General features: G+C 42.4%; 1 protein-coding gene across 3 annotated transcripts in view; it reads right to left on the reverse strand.

The window, feature by feature from the left end:
- The window catches only part of Acsm5 (acyl-CoA synthetase medium chain family member 5), a 34064-nt gene extending 17524 nt beyond the window's left edge, over nucleotides 1–16540 (reverse strand). For all 3 annotated transcript variants that reach the window (XM_041666441.1, XM_041666440.1, XM_041666442.1), the window contains exons 1-4: nucleotides 16450–16540; nucleotides 16174–16312; nucleotides 14002–14221; nucleotides 2497–2707 (exon numbers count right to left, since the gene is read on the reverse strand). In XM_041666441.1, the coding sequence (XP_041522375.1) occupies nucleotides 2497–2707; nucleotides 14002–14202 (412 nt within the window). In that variant the 5' untranslated portion in view covers nucleotides 14203–14221; nucleotides 16174–16312; nucleotides 16450–16540. The remainder of the gene's footprint in view (nucleotides 1–2496; nucleotides 2708–14001; nucleotides 14222–16173; nucleotides 16313–16449) is intronic.
- Nucleotides 16541–18995: the final 2455 nt, after the last annotated feature.

The following is an 18995-nucleotide window of genomic DNA, read 5'->3' on the forward strand; positions in this document are numbered from 1 at the left end:
CAGGGAAACAAGTGGCTGAAGAGGGTTGGAACCCCCTGAGGGAACAATAACAGTAACAATGAGATGAAAAAGGCATTGCCTAGGGTAAGAGCTTTCCCGGCATTCCTTCACTTAGGTCTCATGATGCTCAGAAATGCATGGTATTGTGATAAACACTCTCTACAGAGTACATTTTTAAAGAGTATGGGTCTTTAGACTTCCGTGCCTTAGCTAAATCAAATGGCTTGCCCAAGAGTACATAGCTGATGTAATAAGGGCAGAATTGAGACGCTGAAACAGCAGTAAAACCTGTTCTGTCCTGGCTGGATTTATGTCAATTGACACAAGCTAGAGTTACTCTATCTGAAAGGAGGGAGTATCAATGGAGAAAATGCCACCATAAGACATTTTCTTAATTAGTGATTGATGGGGAAGGGCCAAGCCCACTATGGGTGCGGCCATTCCCAGGCTGGTGGTCCTGGGGTTTATAAGAAAGCAGGCTGAGCAACCCAAGATGAGCAAGTCAGTATACAGCACCCCTCCCATGGTCTTTGATCAGCTCCTGCCTCCAGGTTCCACCCCTGCTTGAGTTCCTGTCCCGACTTCCTCAGTGATGGACCACAATGTGGAAGTATAAGCCAAATAAACCCTTTCCTGCTCAAGTTGCTTTTGGTCATGGTGTTTCATCACAGCAATAGAAACCCTGACTAGACACCTTAGAGTCCATGATCTTGAACATATTACATTGATTTGCCTCAGCAACTTCTTAGTTCAATCATTTTCCGAGTCCTTCAAATAAAATGTTGCAATAAATCCTTTTGTTGTTTGTGATCACTAGCTGATAGAGGAGGTATAGCAGGCAGAAACTTGAGAACCCCCCCACATGGCTTCAACCAAAGTTGCACTAAAAGTGGCAGATTCCATTTACCTCCAAGGACAAGGAATAAGGACTAGAGGGGCAAACTTGACATTTGAAAGGTCTTGCTATCTCAGAATGCAAATTGTTAGTCTTTTCTATTGAGTTTTATCACGCTCATTTCACAGAGGAAAACATCTAGCGAGAATAAGAGGCAGAGGGAAAGGTCAGTTCAGCACAGCACCAGAGCCAAGCTCATGTTCTCATCACTCTTTGCTCTGTCTCCCAAACTCTTGCACAATTTAGTTCCCAATGTAAGCACTCTGAGTTGAATGGTGTTCTTCTTTTAAGCATGTAATTGTGTGTGTGTGTGCGCACACACACGCGTGTGTGTTCATGTGAGTGTGGGTGCTATATACGTATGTTGTGGGGGAGGTAAGAAGACAACCTCAGGTGTCACTCTTCAAATGCCGTCTCGTTTTTGAGAGAAGATCTCTCACTGGCTTTTAATTTGCCACATGTGCCTGGCTGGCTGGCTGTGGAGCCCCAGAGATCTACCTGTCTCTGCCTCCCCAAGGCTGAGATTGTAAATGTGTACTTGGTACATATTGGCTTGGCTTTTTTCTTTTTAATATGGTTCTGGGGGGTCAAACTGAGGTGTTTGTGAGCTCTTCCTCCAGTCCTGACATGCTTCCTCATTCCACTTCTCTGTTAGCACATCCAGTAGAAGTTGCTTGTTTGTTATGTCTTAGGGACTGTGTTTAAGCCTGAGGCCTAGGAAGATGTGGTGGTTTGAAAGAAAATGGCTCCCAAAGAAGTGGCACTAATAGGACGTGGAGCTTTGTTGGAGTAGGCATGACTTTGTTGGAGGAAGTGTGCCACTGTGGAGGTGGGCTTTGAGGTCTCATATATGCTCAAGATACTGCCCAGCACCTGAGTCCACTTCCTGCTGCCTACTGTTGCTAATACCATGTCTACCTGCATGCTGCTGTGTTCCCTGCCATAATGATAATGGACTGAGCATCTAAAAATGTAAACCACCTCAATGAAATGTTTTCCTTTATAAGAGTTGCCATGGGCATGGTGGCTCTTCACAGCAATAGAAACCCTAAGACAGAAGATGATTGACAGCCATAGCTATCAATAAGAGAAAGTCAATCACTATAGCCTAACAAGTGCATATGATGAAAATCTAGAGGTGTAGAGTTGCACTGACAACAGCTTCGTCATCTTCTCCAGTGTTGGAGTGGAGACAACACCTCACCCCATAACGTGAAATATAGTTGTGTTATTTTATTTGAGCACCAATGAACGCTGTAGAGTAGACAAAAGTGAGAAATTTCTTAACAAAAATAAATAACACTTTAAACAAAATTTTGATTATGAAAAAAAATCTCTGAACATAGTGCCTAGCACATAGTAGGTGCTTAAAAAAAAAACCTGCAAGGACTCCTTACAGTCTGCCCTTACTAAGCAGTTGAATTTTAAGTGTCTTATCATTGTCTAGCCTCTGCAAGCAGTCAGGTTGGTCACTGCTGGGCAAAGGGAAAATGAACCCCATACAGGGTTCTCTTTGTCCCATCCTCCAAATTTCATGGGACCTGCAAAGCTCTGGTGGGCAGTACCAGTCCTACCAAGGAGCCCTAACCTTGCCCACTGACCTGTTCGCATGCAAGCCACGCTGATCAACCACCAGTCTGGAAGGCGTGGAAGCACCAGCATCATCCTGTCTCCAGGTTTCAGGCCACACACACCCTCTAAGACATTGGCTGCCTTCCTGGACTGCTTCCCCAGCTCCTCAAAGGTCCACTTGACTTCTGCTCCTGAGCCATTCACCCACCAGAATGCAGGATTTGGGGGCCGCTGCCCTACCTGGACAGGGAATACAGTGAGGAAAAACATAGAAGACATCATTGGGTGTTTTTGCTCATTTGTTTCTAAAAAAAGCATAATAGTTGTATGTTCACAGAGCTCAAAAATTAAAATGACAGGCCAAGGTGTGACTCAGTGGGTAAGAGTTCTTGTTTAACACATGCGCAAAGTTCCAGGTTCAGTCCCAATCATTTGGTAAACCAGGTGCTGTGTGACATGCCTGTAGCCCCAGGACTTAGGGGGATAGAAACAAGAGGATTGGAAATTCAAGAACATCTTTGACTAATAGTGAACTTAAGGCCAGCTGTGTCCATATGAGACCCTCCCTCATAAAAGAAAAAGCCAGTCAGTTAGACACAAAACCAAAGGGCTGGTTCCCTCTGGGTGCTTTAGATTAGATTGACCAGTTGTATTTGCTACTTACACATTTATTCTCCCAGTGCTGAGTTTAGGCAAATGCAAGCAAATTTTCCATACCAACTTTCATAATGTAAAAGGTAAGATGATTTATGGTGCCCGGTGTCCCTTCCTGTCTAATTGAAACATGACTCACATCACCTACTAATTAGCACATAAAAGTACATAACACATTGGTTTTGAGTATAGTCCTACAAGGCTGTAGAGCTGCATCACTTATTGCTGCTTTGGTTTAAACAAAAAAAAAAGCTACGACCTAGAGCAGCTTAAGGAAGTGTTTGTTTTGACTTAACGTTCTAGAGAGCTAGATGTCTGTGATGGTGGGGAAGATACAGTGGCCGGAGCAGGGAGCTGGGAGGGCTCATAACTGCACAGAGAATACAAACTGGAAGTGGACAAGGCCATAAACCCCGAGAGCCTGCCCAGGGCCTCGTCAGATCTTTCTGAGGCTCATGCATGACCCTGGTGATGCTCACAGCTCTAATCACACCATTTCTGAGATGCTTAGGAGTATACCAGAGGCTTTCAAAACGCATGTCCATTTTTCAGTCCCTATCCATTCTTTCCTTTGACTTCTTGGTTATTCTACTAGCTTCTGGTTTATTTTTCTTTTCCCATGTGATCTTCTAACACATCATCTGCTTCACGCAATCACAAGGTTAAACTATCTGCCTATAATTGCTTTTGACAAATGGCTTCTAGAGTGCAAATTCTAATTGGTCTTAATAATAAAAACCCAGAGTCAGCTATTAGGGGTGAAAGCTGAAAGATCAGAGAAGCAGAACATCCAGCCACTAGAATTCTTAACTGTATGAAATCCTCAAGCCAAAAAGCGTGATCCCATCCCTAAAAGTCCTCAGACAGAAAGTGCTGAATTCCTGTCTCCTCCTGCCTTACATTCTCTCCACCCAGACATATCCCTTCCTGTCTCCACCTCCCTAGTGCTGGGATTAAAGGTATGTGACTCCCAAGTACTGAGATTTAAGGTGTGTGCCATTACTGCCTGGCCTCTATGGCCAATTAGTGGCTAGCTCCGTACTCTGATCTTCAGGCAAGCTTTATTTGTTACAGCATAAACAAAATATCACCACATTTCCCTTTTTTGTCTAAAATAAAAAAGAAGGTTGTAACTAATATAAGAGAAACTATATACAATAAATACAATAACTGCATATAATATATAGGTAATAAATAAATCAACAATGTTTTGTTCATTGCATTTGACAGATTCAGAGAAAATACTCCATTATCTATCTTATATTTGTGAGTCCAAAGTCTTGTACCTAATTTACTTTCTGTGCTAACTCGCAATAACATCCAAACTATCTTTTGATGCTTCTCAACTTTATATAGTTTACATCTCTTTAATGAGTTTCTTTCTGAATCCAGTAAACAAGGAAAACTATATCTAGTCTTCAACTTCATCAGAGACCTGAGAAGGAAATAATATTAACTAAGTAATCAGGAAGAGCAAGCAAGCAACTTCCAAAATGTGAAAAATGACAGAAGCAGCTGGATGCCTGGACAGTCACTCAAGATTCCTCTGTAACATTGGGGCATCCATCTTTGGCCTAAATGCCTAGAATATTTGACAGACTTTTCTATGAAGTGGGATTTTTGAAGGACTGTCCCACCTTGTCTTAGTAAGATTTGGTGGTCACTTTCTTTTGTGTCCTGCTTGTCCTATTTGGACAGCATGCCATCAGCAATCAAGGCAAGAACACTTTCTTATCCAGTGGCTTACTTTTGCCACAAAGAAAGTAAACTTCATGTGGAAGGCCCATTATCTTCTCTGAAGTAAATTGGTGCTGCCAGGAAGGAGCAAACATGTCTCATTATCTTATAAAAAGAGAACTTATGTTATTAAAACATTTCAAATGCCACATTCTGTATATCTCTGAAGTGTTTAAAGACAATCTGTCTATTTAAACTATATCCAGTTGACCTTGAAAATATATAAAACATGACTATAAGTTGGTTGTAATAGATGACTAATTACCTACCTTCATTTCCTTACTATACTAAATAGTTGGTAATAATAACTTTCAGGGACTAGAAATTTGCATTACATTGTTAAATGAGTTGTACAGGTACAATACAGAAACTTATGTATAGTATGTTATAACAAAAATAATTTAAGTTTGTATTAATATAAATAATTTTGTATACACTATCCAAAAATCAAATCCAATGTATAATATTTAAAACTAGTAGTTGCTTTTTAAAAGTAGATTCAATAATCTACCTTTTATCTTATCAGAGCTATATCCTTCCTTTTTTATTTTCAGAGTAGATTCAATAATCTACCCTTTATCCTATCTTATCTATATCCCCCTTTTTCATTTTAAAAACAAGAACCCTGAATTTAATCCCCTTTGTTTAGCTTTTTTTTCTGACCGTTACCAATAACAATTTGTAACCAACACACTAAACAATAACAAATATCCGTAAGCTACTAAATAACCAAAATCCACTCACCCTACCTCTTGGGAAAGTGGGTGTTGTGTTCTTAAAATTATTTTCTGCTGTCTAGGGGTGATGGTATCATTAGGGATCCTGAAAAGACAAATCTGGGTTAATTGTCAAGTCCTGTGAGAGGTAGCTGTATCTTTTGTTGTCCAGTCTCTACATAATGGAAAAGTACAGGACTCGTCTCAAGTCCTGACTAGAATGGTCTGTGAGGCTGGATCATCCTAGCCAACCACCTCAGAATGGTCCTGAGAAGTTTATGGTCCAAAGCTGATCTTTGAGTGCTGCATGTCAGCTTAGTGGTGTTATCACAGTCATGGTGGACTTGTCATTGTGAGATCCCACCATCTCTTTGGAGACTTCAGGCACTGAATTAGGTCAGATTATTCCTTTTCTTGGTAATTTTTTTCTGGGTATTTTCCCTTCTTGTTTGGATGCTTATTTGTCCAAAGATCTTTAAGTTCTTCAAGATGGTTATTTTTATTTTCCTGAAAAGACAAAAACAAAGCCCTCACCATTCCCTAACTTTGGGGAGCTTCCCTGTTAAAAAGTTATATTTGATCAAATAAGAAGCATTTGTTAGCCACATTAGTTAGTTTAGGTTGAATGGTATGCTGTTTGAATCAAGAGGTCTCTCTTGTTCAAATCTGATCTTTATCAATTTTGATTTATGGTTTCTTCTGAAATTTTTGTTTTATTCTCTGAAGGTGTTCTATCATCCAGAGCAGTATGGTTTCTTACATTAGGCATTAGGTTCTTTAAATGCTCTGGGAAGGAGTTTCCTCCATGGTGACAGGAAATGACTGAACTAAATTTGACATAGGGAGAGGCCCCTCAAGGAGTTTCCCAAAGGCAAAGGGTTACCTTGACTGTCCTTTGTTGACCTACATTCACTAGTCCAATGTCTGCCTTTACCATACTTTCTGTATAATATAGAAGGGAGGGGAATTCTGTTTGGATTATGCTTAGAAAAAACATTGTTTCTAGGAATTCCATGTTTACAATCTCTTTTAGGTGACCTTGTTTAGCACATTTGAAACATTTAACATTTTGATTTTTCTTCAAACCTCTGGAAATCACCTCTCCTATCTAAGCACCCATCATGGTCATGAGATTCAATATTGATTATATCTTAGATACATTCCTTCAAGGGTGCTGAACTTGCCTTTAAAGGCCTGATTATCCTTTTGCATTGAGAATTAGTGTTTTCAATAAGCCAGAGATTCAATTATTATTTGTCTGGTTTCTGAATTTGGTATCATTTTATTTACCACTGAAGTCAATCTTTGTTAAGAAATCAGTGAAGGGTTTTTTTTTTTTGGCCTTGTATGACTTTAATAAATGACTCAATTTTCTTTCCTACTGCTTCAGGTCTGTTTCAAGCATTCAAAGCTGCTACATGGCATAAAGCCAAGGTGTGAACATTATATAGAGATTGCCTTTCTACATTAACATACTCTTCTTCTCCAAGAAATTGGTCTTGAGAGATTTCTATACCTCTAGCCCTAATTTGTTGTTCAGTGGTCTCAGCCTCCTCTTTCCACAAAGTCCTACATTGTAATTGAGGACCAGGTTCTATGCAGTCTATAACCAAATCTCTCCAGTTTTGAGGGATACTTCTACTACAAGTTGCCTATGAGTTTAACATCTGCTTTACAAAAGGTGAATGCATGCCATGCGAGACTATCACTTGTGGCTAGACATCTTCTCTCTTCCACTGTTCCCCTGGACTGGTTCTCCTACTCTAGTAAGGAAAGAAACCGGTTTAGCTGTCCCTGCAGCTGCTTATGAAATAATCACCCAGAGGCTAATACATTAAATATAATTGTTTGGACAATAGCTTAGATTTCTTACTGACTATCTCTAACTATAAATTAACCCATTTCTATTAGTTTATATTTTACCATGAGGCTTATGACTTGTTAACTTACATCTTGCTTTCACAGAAGCTACAGGGTGTCTTCTTGACTCAGTTTACTCTCTTTCTCTCTTTGTATCTTTGTTTGGACTTCCTGCATAACTTTACTCTGCTAAGCAGTTTTCTCTGTGAAGCAATTCTGAAGGACCATCAAGCAGTCTAGGCAAGAGCATTTTCTTGCCTAAATGGCTAGCCTTGTCACACTGAAAGCAAATTCCATAACAAGTTTCTTCAAAACAAACCATCCTCTCTGAAGTAGTTGGTTCTGCCAGAAGCAGATATATCTCACAGTTGAGAAAACTCTGTTTTTAAAACATTTTAAATGCCATATTCCTTAGGTCTTTGAAGTGTTGAAGATTATCTATTTAACTGAAATATATCTCTGTATATCTAGAAAATCTAACTAATATGATTAAAATTTGATTATTATAAATGACTATTAATCTGTATTTCTTAACTGTACATTACATTTTAAATGAGCTTCATAGACATAATACCTTAAACAAGAGTAGAAATATATACATGTGTGTATAACAAAATTGACCTTAAATTTGTATCAATAGATGAAAATCCATACTTTGTAAAGTATTTATTTCTGTATCCCCCCATTTTTAGAAAGAAATTGGCTGTGACCATTAACCATTATAATCACCCCTCTAAAATGAAAATTAACATTTATAAACAGTATTTTGGATATTTGAGCATAGTATTCTCCAAACTGCTTCCTGCTGTTTGTTGGGTGAAGTATTTTAGTGTTCAAGGAGACCTTTCAGGGGGTCTTGTCACTTTATAGTTATAATTTTCCTTGTTACCAGACTCAGAAAAGAAATTGACTAAAGAAATGTAATGTATGAAAAGTTGAGAGACATAAAAAGATAGTTTTGGTAATGCAGGTTAGAATAGAATGTGAATTATGTACAACCTTTAGGACTTACCAAGATAGGATAGATATGGAGTATTTTCTCTGAATTTGTCCATTGTTAATTGACTAGACATTATCGATGTATTTATTTACTGTATATATTGTATATACTTATATTTTTGCATATAGTTTTTCTTATATTTGTTATAACATTCTTTTCATTAGAAAATAATTTAGACAAAAAAGGAAAAATATGGTGATATCTTGTTTGTACAAATAAAGTTTGCCTGAAGATCAGAGGATGGAGCTAGACGGTAGCTAACCATAGAGGTCTGGAGGTCTGTACAGACAGACAAGAAGTGATATGCCTGGGCAGAGAGAGGAAGTGATAAGCTGAGAAGAGACAGGAGTTCAGTCTCTTTTCAGCTGGGAAGTTGAGCAGGTAAGGTGGTTGTGGTTTGACTCCGTCTCTGGTCTCTCAGCATTTTCCCCTATATCTGACTTCAGGCTTTTATTATTAAGACCTATTAGAACTCATGCTACAATTGCTTCCTTGATTGTCCTTAATTCTAACATTTCACAGGATTCCAGTGAGCACTTAAACAGCTTTGGGGACATCTGTCATTTGGCAGTTCCTGTAAGGTTACTGGATATATTAAGACTGGTTGTTTGAAAACCTTAGGTTGCTCCTCTCTAACCTTAGAATGCGATGCTGAGATGGTTCTTCTTTAAATTCCTCTGTCTGTGGTGCAGGAGGTCCTTCTGTCTTTGTGTTGCTTTCATTGGTTAATAAAGAAACTCTTTTGGGCTCCTGATAGGGCAGAACTTAGGTAGGCAGAGAAGACAGAACTGAATGCTGGGAGGAAGAAGAGCGGAATCAGAGAGACGCCATGGATTCTCTGCCTGAGATGAACTGTGGTTAGAATTTTTCCCGGTATCCTCTGCCAAGTGGCAATATACAGATTAATAGAAATGGGTTAAATTAAGATGTGAGAATTAGCCAATAAGAGGCTAGAGATAATGGGCCAAGCAGTGATTTAATTAATATAATTTCTCTTTGGGGCTAAGCTAGCTGGGCGGCTGGGATGAACAAGCAGCCCTCTCCCTTGCAACATGTCTGGTTCTGAATCTCTGTGATCTGTTTCAGTAAGTTTTTCTAAGGCCTGTATCCTGACACTCATATCAACCACCTTTTTTAGAGATAAACCAAGAGTTATCAAGATTATAATTAACATTATGCCCATCTCAGTTAAGTTTATTATCCCTTCATTTAATTGATTTAATTGTTCCAATTTTAAATCATGCATTGTGTAATCATATATAGACCTAACTCTCTCCATTGTAATAGCTTTCCCACTTTTTTTGTTTAGTTTTGTTTTTTTTGTTTTTCAAGATAGGGTTTCTCTGCTGCTTTGGACCCCATCAGAGAACTAGTTTGTGTTGACCAGGCTGGCCATGAACTCACAGAGATGCATCTGCCTCTGCCTCCTGAGTGCTGGGATTGAAGATGTGCACCACCACCACCCAACATGGGCAAAAAACTTTCTCTTTTAACTAATTTCTCCCTTTAAGAATTCCCAAATGTATCACTAACTCTGCCAATGACAATGAGGACAGGAAGCTGACGGCTGCTTTGTGGAACTGTAGAAGCCCGAGTGGGCTTCAAGGTAGCAGCCAGAGAAGGGGACCCAGGGAAGGCCACAACCCGCCAGGAGAGAAGAAAGGAAAATCTCACCAGTAGGGCAGCGATTCAGGCCATGTGTAGCTCTGGACTATGCTGGTGGCTGCAAAGTCACAGGCAAGTGACTTTTTCATGAATTTATGCACCAAAAGTTGGACGAGATGTAGCATGAATTCTAATTGGTCTTAATAATAAAAACCCAAAGTCAGCTATCAGGGGTGAAAGCTGAAAGATAAGAGAAGCAGAGCATCCAGCCACTAGAATTATTTTTTTTATTGATATTTATTGAGCTCTACAGTTTTCTCTACTCCCCTCCCTGCCTCTCCCCACCCCTTCAATCCTCTTCCAAGGTCCCCATGCTCCCAATTTACTCAGGAGATTTTGTCTCTTTCTACTTTCTACTCCCCATGTAGATTAGATCTGTATAAGTCTCTCTTGGTGTCTGCATTGTTGTCTAAGTTCTCTGGGATTGTGGTTTGTAGGCTGGCTTTCTTTGCTTTATGTTTAAAAACCACCTATGAGTGAGTACATGTGATAATTGTCTTTCTGTGTCTGGGTTACCTCACTCAAAATAAATGTTTTTTAGCTCCACTCATTTTCCTGCAAAATTCAAGCTGTTGTTATTTTTTTCTGCTATGTAGTACACCACTGTGTAAATGTACCACATTTTCCTTATCCATTCTTGAGTTGAGGGGCATTTATGTTGTTTCCAGGTTCTGGCTATGACAAAAAAAACTGCTATGAACATAGTTGAGCACATGTCCTTGTGGCATGATTGAGCATCCCTTGGATGTATACCTAAATGTGGTATTATTGGGTCTTAAGGAAGGTTGTTTCCTACTTTTCTAAAAAATCACCACACTGACATCCAAAGGGGTTGTACCAGCTTGCTTTCCCACCAGCAATGCAGCAATGGATCAAAGACCTCAACATAAAGCCAGCCACACTGTACCTTATAGAAGAGAAAGTGGGAAGTACACTTGAACACATTGGCATAGGGAACCACTTCAAATATAACCCCAGCAGCACAGACACTGAGAGAAACAATTAATAAATGGGACCTCTTGAAACTAAAAAGCTTCTGTAAAACAAAGGACACGGTCAACAAGACAGCTTACAGAATGGGAAAAGATCTTCACTAACCCCACATCAGACAGAGGTCTGATCTCCAAAATATACAAAGAACTCAAGAAATTGGACACCAAAAGATCACATAATCAAATAAAAAAATGGGAGTACAGACCTAAACAGAGAACTCTTAACAGAGAAATCTAAAATGGCTGAAACACACTTAAGGAAATGTTCAACATGCTTAGTCATCAGAGAAATGTAAATCAAAACAACTCTGAGATTCCATCTTATACCTGAAAGAATGGCCAAGATCAAAAACAGTGATGACAACTTATGCTGGAGAGGTTGTGGGGAAAAGGGAACACTTCTGCAGCCACTAGAATTCTTAACTGTACAAAATCCTCAGACCAAAAAGGTGATCCTGTCCCTACGCATCCTCAGACTGAATGCACTGAGCTCCTCTCTCCTCCCACTTTATATTCCTCTCTCAGCACAGCCATATTCCTTGCTGTTTTTACCTCCGTCGTGCTGGGATTAAAGGCATGTGACTCCTAAGTACTGGGATTAAAGGTGTGAGCTACCACCACCTGATTCTGATTCTCTTTTAGACTGGATCAATCTTGTGGAGCCCAGGGTGGCCTTGAACTCAGAGATCCACCTGCTTTTTTCTCCAGAGTGCTGGAATCAAAGGCGTGTGCCACCATTTGCCTGGCCTGTGCGCCTAACTAGTGTGGCTAGCTCTGCACTCTAATCACCAGGCAAGCTTTATTTGTTACAGCACAAAATATCACCACAGGCTTCCTGGGAATAGACTTTCTTACTGGTTAAGTTCCAAGCTGTGTCAAATCTAGACAGCCTTGTAAAACTAACAAGTCAATTGGCTGTCCAATACCAGGTGGTTACCCCTGAAAATATATATACAAGTAACATATTGCAGACCAAGAAGGTTATATTTAGGAGTGTGTGTGTGTGTGTGTGTGTATGCATACATAAACATATAAGCACGTAAAAATAGAAATAGAAAACATGAGGCTTTTGGAAGAGAGCAAGGAGGGGTACGTAACTATATTACAATCTCAAAGGTAAAAGAAAAAGATGGGGTGTAACACCAAATAATAACAGTTCTTCAGAAATGAAGCTTTGGCACCATTCCTGGCCTTCTGAGGCTGCCCGGCTCCACTGGGGGCAAGGGCTGCTGCTTTCGGGATGACTAGAAAGTTGAGTTAGGACCAGGGAAGCTTAAAATGCCTAAAGGCTCACTGCTGTGGCAGAGGCTCAGCGAAGGCTGTAACAAACACTGGGCTGCCAAGGGCTCCCCTTGTTCTGAAGATGCCTATCCTGAGTCGTTCCCCCCCCCCCCCCCCCCGCCTATTTTGTTTTTGTCATCAGAAGACTGCTAAGAGGTCAGGTATTATGGCAAATAACTTTAATCGCAACAACTGGGAAGTTAAGCCAAAGGATCATTAGTTCAAGGCCAGGCTGGGCTATGCAGCAAAAGTCCTGTCTCAAAGAAAACAAAACAAACACTAAAACAAAACTCCAAATTCAAAAACAAGGTAAAACATTGGCCTAACAGGTGCAAGGCTCTGGACTTCATCTTCAACACTGGAAAAGAAACACAAAGAAGGGAAAGGAAAAAGGAAAATTCCTCTAGAATGGGAAAAAAGGAGCTTGCTCTTTGCTGATAGCTAAAGCTGGAGCATTTGGCCTGAGTCACATGTGTTTCTCATTCAATGCTCAGTACAGCATGGGGTAGCGATGCCTTGTTTCCTAGTTTCCAGTGAGAAAGCTAAGGCCCAGAGATCTCAGCAAACTTGCCCAAGTTCACATTTAAGTTTGTGGAGGATGCATGTGTAGACTGCAAAGGCTGTCTCTGAGTCTCTGTCTTTACCAATTTGCCATATTCCGTGGTAGTGCAGTATTTCTGTCTACTGGTGGCAGAATTGGCAAGGTTGAAAGGAACACAGATAAGATAGCCTGTAATCATAGCACCTGGAAGTCTGGGGCAGGAAGCTTGCCATGAGTTCAAGGCTAGGTTGAACTACAAGTTGGCTATAGTTCCAGGCCAGCCTGGATTTCAGTATAAGACTATCTCAAAAACAACACACACACACACACACACACACACACACACAACCAAAATTCTCTGGAGGGAGGCAGGCAGATCTCTATGAGTTCAAGATTATCCTGGTCTATATAACAAGTTACATAGACCTGTTTTATTGTTGTTGTTTTTGCTTTTGCTTTTTTAGAGCAAACAAAATTAATCCTAAAATTTCTTTGGAATCAAAATTTATATTCTCTTATTAGCAATAAACCATTAGCATCAAATATACTACAGAGAGTTTTCCATAACAGGCACATAGAGAGGGAAAATAAAGAAGTGTATGCAGATAAGAGACACGATGAAATCTGGATTTGTTTGATGTTTGTTTTTGTTCACTACTAGGTGAAAAGCCAGGACCCTGAGCTCCTGTTTCTCCTGCTCAGGAGGGAAGTCTGTAAGAGTGAGAGACAGGCTATCTTCAAAGCAAAGCTCCTTCTGCTTGTCTTGGGCTCCTCGACAGGAGGATGAAAAAGCATGACTGCCCTGTCATGCTTTTTTGGGCTCAGGGACCAGGGACACCATAAGTGCTGTGTAAGGTGTGTCTAGTTCATACTACCTGGGTCAGATCTGGCCCCCTCAGGCTTGCATGCTAGCCTGAGTCAAATTTGCCCGCCCCCCAGGCTAGAGTGCTAACAGTCTGAGTTTCAGGACTTGCCAGGCTCTCCGGTCACAATGCTGAAATGCCCCAGTCTTACAGTCCTGAGTCTCACTGCAGTGTCTGAGAGACTTCAGATGCCCTGGTGGGATGCCAGGGCAGGGTGAGCCTCACCTTTTCCAGCCGACTCCATGTATCCAGCACGTCGTGGGCAAAGTTGAAGTACTCAGGTACTGGATGTCTCCCCAGGCTGATGGCTTCCCAGGTGGCCACAGCCTCAGGGACAGGTGGAGGTGGTGGCTGCCCGTGAACCCTGCAGATGCCCCAGGAGCTCCTCAGAGCCTGGAGGACCAGGCCTCTCCGCCATAACTTCATGTCGTCTGTTGCCTCCTGCCTGTCACCAAAGAGGAGAGACAGTGGTCTTGCCTTCGTGATTGGGTTGAGGAGGAGTCTATGACCAGCTCTGAGAGCGGCATAGCTCATACTGATGGTAAGACACCTCACTGGTGTCATTCAGCCGAGACACTGGTACTCTCCTACCTCTCCCTGTGCGGGAGTCTGCATGTATCTGAGGTTATCAATTCAGAGCCCGCTTCTCAAGACGGGCGGGCCTTCACAGGGATCCCCAGTAACAGTCATTTGGCTACTGTATTAAACAACGTTAACATGCATGTTGTGTGTGTGTGTGTGTGTATGGGTTGTGCATGTGTTCAGGTGCACGTGTTCATGTACAAGCAGAACCTTGACGGCTGTCCCGTAGGCATTGTCTCTTGCTGTTGTTGCTGAGACAAAGTCTGTCATTGGCTTATATATAACTTACCAGTTAGGCTAGGGTGTGCCCGGCACGGCACCCTAGGAATTCACAATCTCCAGCTCTTCAAACTGGGTTCTGGGATCAACTTAGATCCTCATACTTGCAGGCAAACACTTTATTGACTGAATTATCTTCCTAGCCCCTTCGCGGATATTTTAACTATTTAAATTGATATGTAATCACCAGATTTAGGGAGCACATTGTGACATTTCAACTAATTTGTGCAATGTGTGATGTTGGGTCCGTGTAATTAACATAGTTGTCACCACCAACAGCCCAGCACTGCCCAACAGAGGCAAATTATTAGCCACACATGCAACTCACAGTTTTCTACTTCTTAGATGCAGAAAAGTAAAAAGAAACATAAGACAGTAATTAGAATAATACCTCTTACTTAACTGGGCCCAGGAATAACTTTATTGCTTCTACATGGCACCCCTGTGAGAAGAAATCATTTAGGAGGTACTTGGTTTTTTTTTTTTTTTTTTTTTTTTTGTATAAAGACTGCAAATGCAATGTGCACTTCACTCTACTGTGCATAGCCGGGTTTAGACCAGCCCTGTGTCAAGTGCCAGGAGTGGGCGGTGGCCCGAACAGGGCGGGGCTGTTTTAGGGCCTGGCTGCTCAGAGTTTGGGCCTTGGATCATGAGTGATCTCTAGAGTCTGTGACAGGCACACAGCCTCAGCTGCCATCTGTGAGTGCTACTCTGTGTGTCCCGGGATCCCAGACACGTCCTTAGCCTAGGGACACTCCCAGCTTCAGTCCCTTGGCCCAAGTTCTTCTAGCGATCATGGAACAGGGCCAGAAGAGAACAATGAGCGTGTGTTTCAACCACAGGAGGATCCCATCCCCACAACTACTGAACGACTTTGAAAACACGGTGGGGGAAAAAAAGCTATAAACATCAATTTCACACCAATACATTGCCCAAGCTCCTGGAACTAACCATTCATGGTCCTGTAAGCAACCCGTAATAAACATACTGGGTTCCAGAAACAATCACTTAAAAGAACAAAAATGTCAGCGGGAATAGTTGAGAAGAAGAGGGGGATTGGTGGGGTGGAAACGGACAAAGGTGGGGATGGGGCTGGTTTTGATGAAACAGCAGTTTCTATGTGTCAGACAGAGCTGTAGTAAAGGCCATTCTTGTGTATAATAGCATATGCTTAGTCAACAATAAAAACTATAAAAAAGCTTTTTATTACGCCCCATGACAACTCTGTCGAGAATGGTACTTTCCCCAAGGAGGGAATGTGACGCCCAACCTTCACTTTCCAGGAAAACCTGCGTTCAGCCTCTGTCTTAGCTGCTAACCCGGGATTTAGGGCCTAGGGGTTCCAAGCATAACCCCTGTATTCTGTTCCACGCCTTTCTCTTTGGCTCTTCCCTCCTTGGGGGCCTAACTCCAGAATCTCCAGGCCTTTCCCCACACTTTCCTAAGGTCGCTTCACGCTGTGTTTATCCTTGATTTAATCACCAAAGACCTCTGGGCAGATGACAGCTGTCGGTGAAGGATTTCTTGCTCAGTTACCTGGTTTTAAAATCCGAGGCGGACACAAGGCATCTGCTCTCGCCTTCAGCAGCCGGACAGACCTCAAGGCTCCCAAGAAGCTTACCCAGAGGCTGATGAAGAACGGATTCTGACCTGGAGTTTTAGCCCTAAATGCAGTCTGGAGAGAGAAGGATTAGAAGTCAGCAGAGAACATGCGGCTTCAACTTCTAACGGGACAGAACATCGCGAACCAGCGAAAGTGGCTCCGTGCCAGAGTTTCCCTGGCACCCAGTGCCTGCAAGACTAAACCCTGACCTGGACTCCGCCTCCGCAGGACTGGTGCCTTTGCTCCCTGGAATTAGGTCAACAGCCTGAAACTGGAATGAGAACTTTGCTCTGCTTTAACAGAAAGGGCTTAAACCCAGACCCTGGCTTCTTTTCTATTTGAAGTGCCCCCCCACCCCGCTCCTACCCCGCCCCCTACTCCGCCCCCTACTCCGCCCCTACAAGATTAAAGATAGAAAATGAATGGGCAGTCTTGCTAAGGAGGAGAGCAGGATTGTTGGAGTTGATGAAATGGCTCTTGGATGGGGGCCAAGGCAGCACAACTACATAAATTTACTGGGGTGGGGGGGAGAAAGAAGAAGAATTGGATCTTATCTAATAAAGCTGTTGAACTTAGATAAAAAGCCTTCTAAGACTCTCAATTTCTGCAAGGGTCAAGGCCAAAGTTGTGACACTGGCGCACAGTGGGCTGCTTCCTTGAGAAAAGCAGCAAAAACCTCCGCTCCCTAGCCCTTGAGATGCCGTTAGTGTGGCTATCGATCACCAGAACCTGCTCTAGAAGCTCCCCGGTTAATCTGTGTCCCGGCCTTCCCACTGTGATCCGTTTGAGCATAGCACTGCTGCTTGCCTGTGTCTTCCTGCCTAACCATCCCTTCTAGGTGAGCGCTTCTCAACCTTCCTAGTGCTGCGACCCTTTAATACAGTTCCTCATGGTGTGGTGGCCCCAACCATGTAATTATTTTATTGCTACTTCCTAAGTGTAACTTTCCTACTATCATGGATGTAAATATCCAATACCCCCCTAACCGGGGTCAGGACCCACAGGTTGAGAACCATTTTTCTGCTTGATTTCCTGCCACAAGGCTCTCCCTCAGACTAGAGCTGTCTCCTTCAGCCACACTTGCCCACACCCCCTTGGGCCACCATTCCTTGCTAGCCTTTCCTGTCTATCCTTGCCCCCTTTTTAACTCTGTATGTTTTCTGTTAATTTGCTGTGTTTATCCCCTTCCCACGAGAACTCCATGTGGCTGTAACTGCGGGATCCTCTGCACTCCTGTATCCCCACACTTAGAACAGTTCTGCGTTTGGGGGAGCTCATGATTATTTGTGGAGCTCACAAGCAGCAAATGCAAAGATTCCTTCAATAGTTTTTCACCGCCAGACACTGGGCTGGGGTTTCCAGTAGTAATGGCTACAAACTGATTTCTGACACCGTAGGTATGAAAAGGTGTGCTTGGCTTTTGTTTCTAGAATAAAATCTAACCTGGTGAAGTTCCCAAACCCCAGTACAGGGAGACCTCAGAGCATCTTCCTTAACACTAAAAGTGGATGAGGGGTTGTCATAGAGAAAATGCTCAACCTCACACAGGGTACCTAACACTAATGATGCCATGCTCCCCGTCTCATTTGGTGGTCAGGTCAACCTGGCCCATTTCCACAAGACTAGCTTTCTCTTTCTCCCTATATAAATTGGCCACAGATTCTTTACTGAGCCCTAGGCAATAAGCTCATGCCTAAATTTGCAGCAATTTCTAGAGATGTGATCTTCACGCCCAGGAATATGACAAGTGAGCTATCTTCAGGTGATATAATCTTAATATCTTTATTTCTACCAGTATTTGATAAGAGCGAAGGCAGCAGAGTGCCGAAGGCTGGAAACTCTGGCTGTAACAATGACATACTAATAACACAAATAGCTTTTATTTAACAAATATTTGCTGGGTGCCTCGCATGTGCTAGGCAAAGGGAATGGCGTGTAATTTAGGAGGTGATCAATGCCCAAGATGGGAGTGAGGCTGTTATCACATTATACAAAGTAATTGGGAAAGGGCTAACTGGGAAAGTGAAGCTTCATTTGACTGGAAGACGCCAGGAGAATGAGTCTTGAGTATTCCTGGGTAAAGAGCTCTCTGACTGGGGAGACCGCAAGCACAAAGCCCTTCCTTAGGAACGTGGGCATCGTATTTGAGGAAGAAGAGGTTGATGTGGCTGGAGAACAGCCAAGGGAAGGGTGTGGCTCAGTGGCAGGCTAAGAGGTAGAGTACTCGCCAAGTATGTGCAAAGCCCTGGGCTTGATCCCCAGTACTTCAGAAGGGGAGGGGAGAAGAGAGGGGGAGAGGAGAACTCAGAGATGGGTCGTGGCGGAGAGGAAAGAGGGTGCTTATGCCTTCAGTACACTCAGCTGCTCATTTTGCACCTATCAGTTTGTTTAACCCTTTCCACACCCAGAGAATTCCACGTCATTGAACAGTGGAAGAAGCCACGCCTCAGAAAGAGTAAACTACATGCTTATGGTCACACTTAGGGCAGTGCTGGAACTCAATCTCCAATCTGTAGACATCCAGACCCCTACAATCAATTTGACTTTCAGTCCCACAGAAACTCTGGTCCCTGGTGTTCATGGGTACACTCTTTTAGCAGCGCTGCTCTGCCAGGCCCCTCTTACTCAACAATGGCCCATTCTTCTCCAACCCCTCAGCCTGGTTCTCTAGAACCCCAGAACTCAGAGCATTGTTCCAGAGGCAGCTGTGGCTTCCATGTGCTTAAATAGGGTTTCTTGGGAACACCCATTAGCA

The sequence above is a fragment of the Microtus oregoni genome, unplaced genomic scaffold, assembly GCF_018167655.1.
Source record: "Microtus oregoni isolate MIOR12 unplaced genomic scaffold, Mior012 000016F_ref0000370, whole genome shotgun sequence".
In the NCBI taxonomy this organism is placed as follows: domain Eukaryota; kingdom Metazoa; phylum Chordata; class Mammalia; order Rodentia; family Cricetidae; genus Microtus; species Microtus oregoni.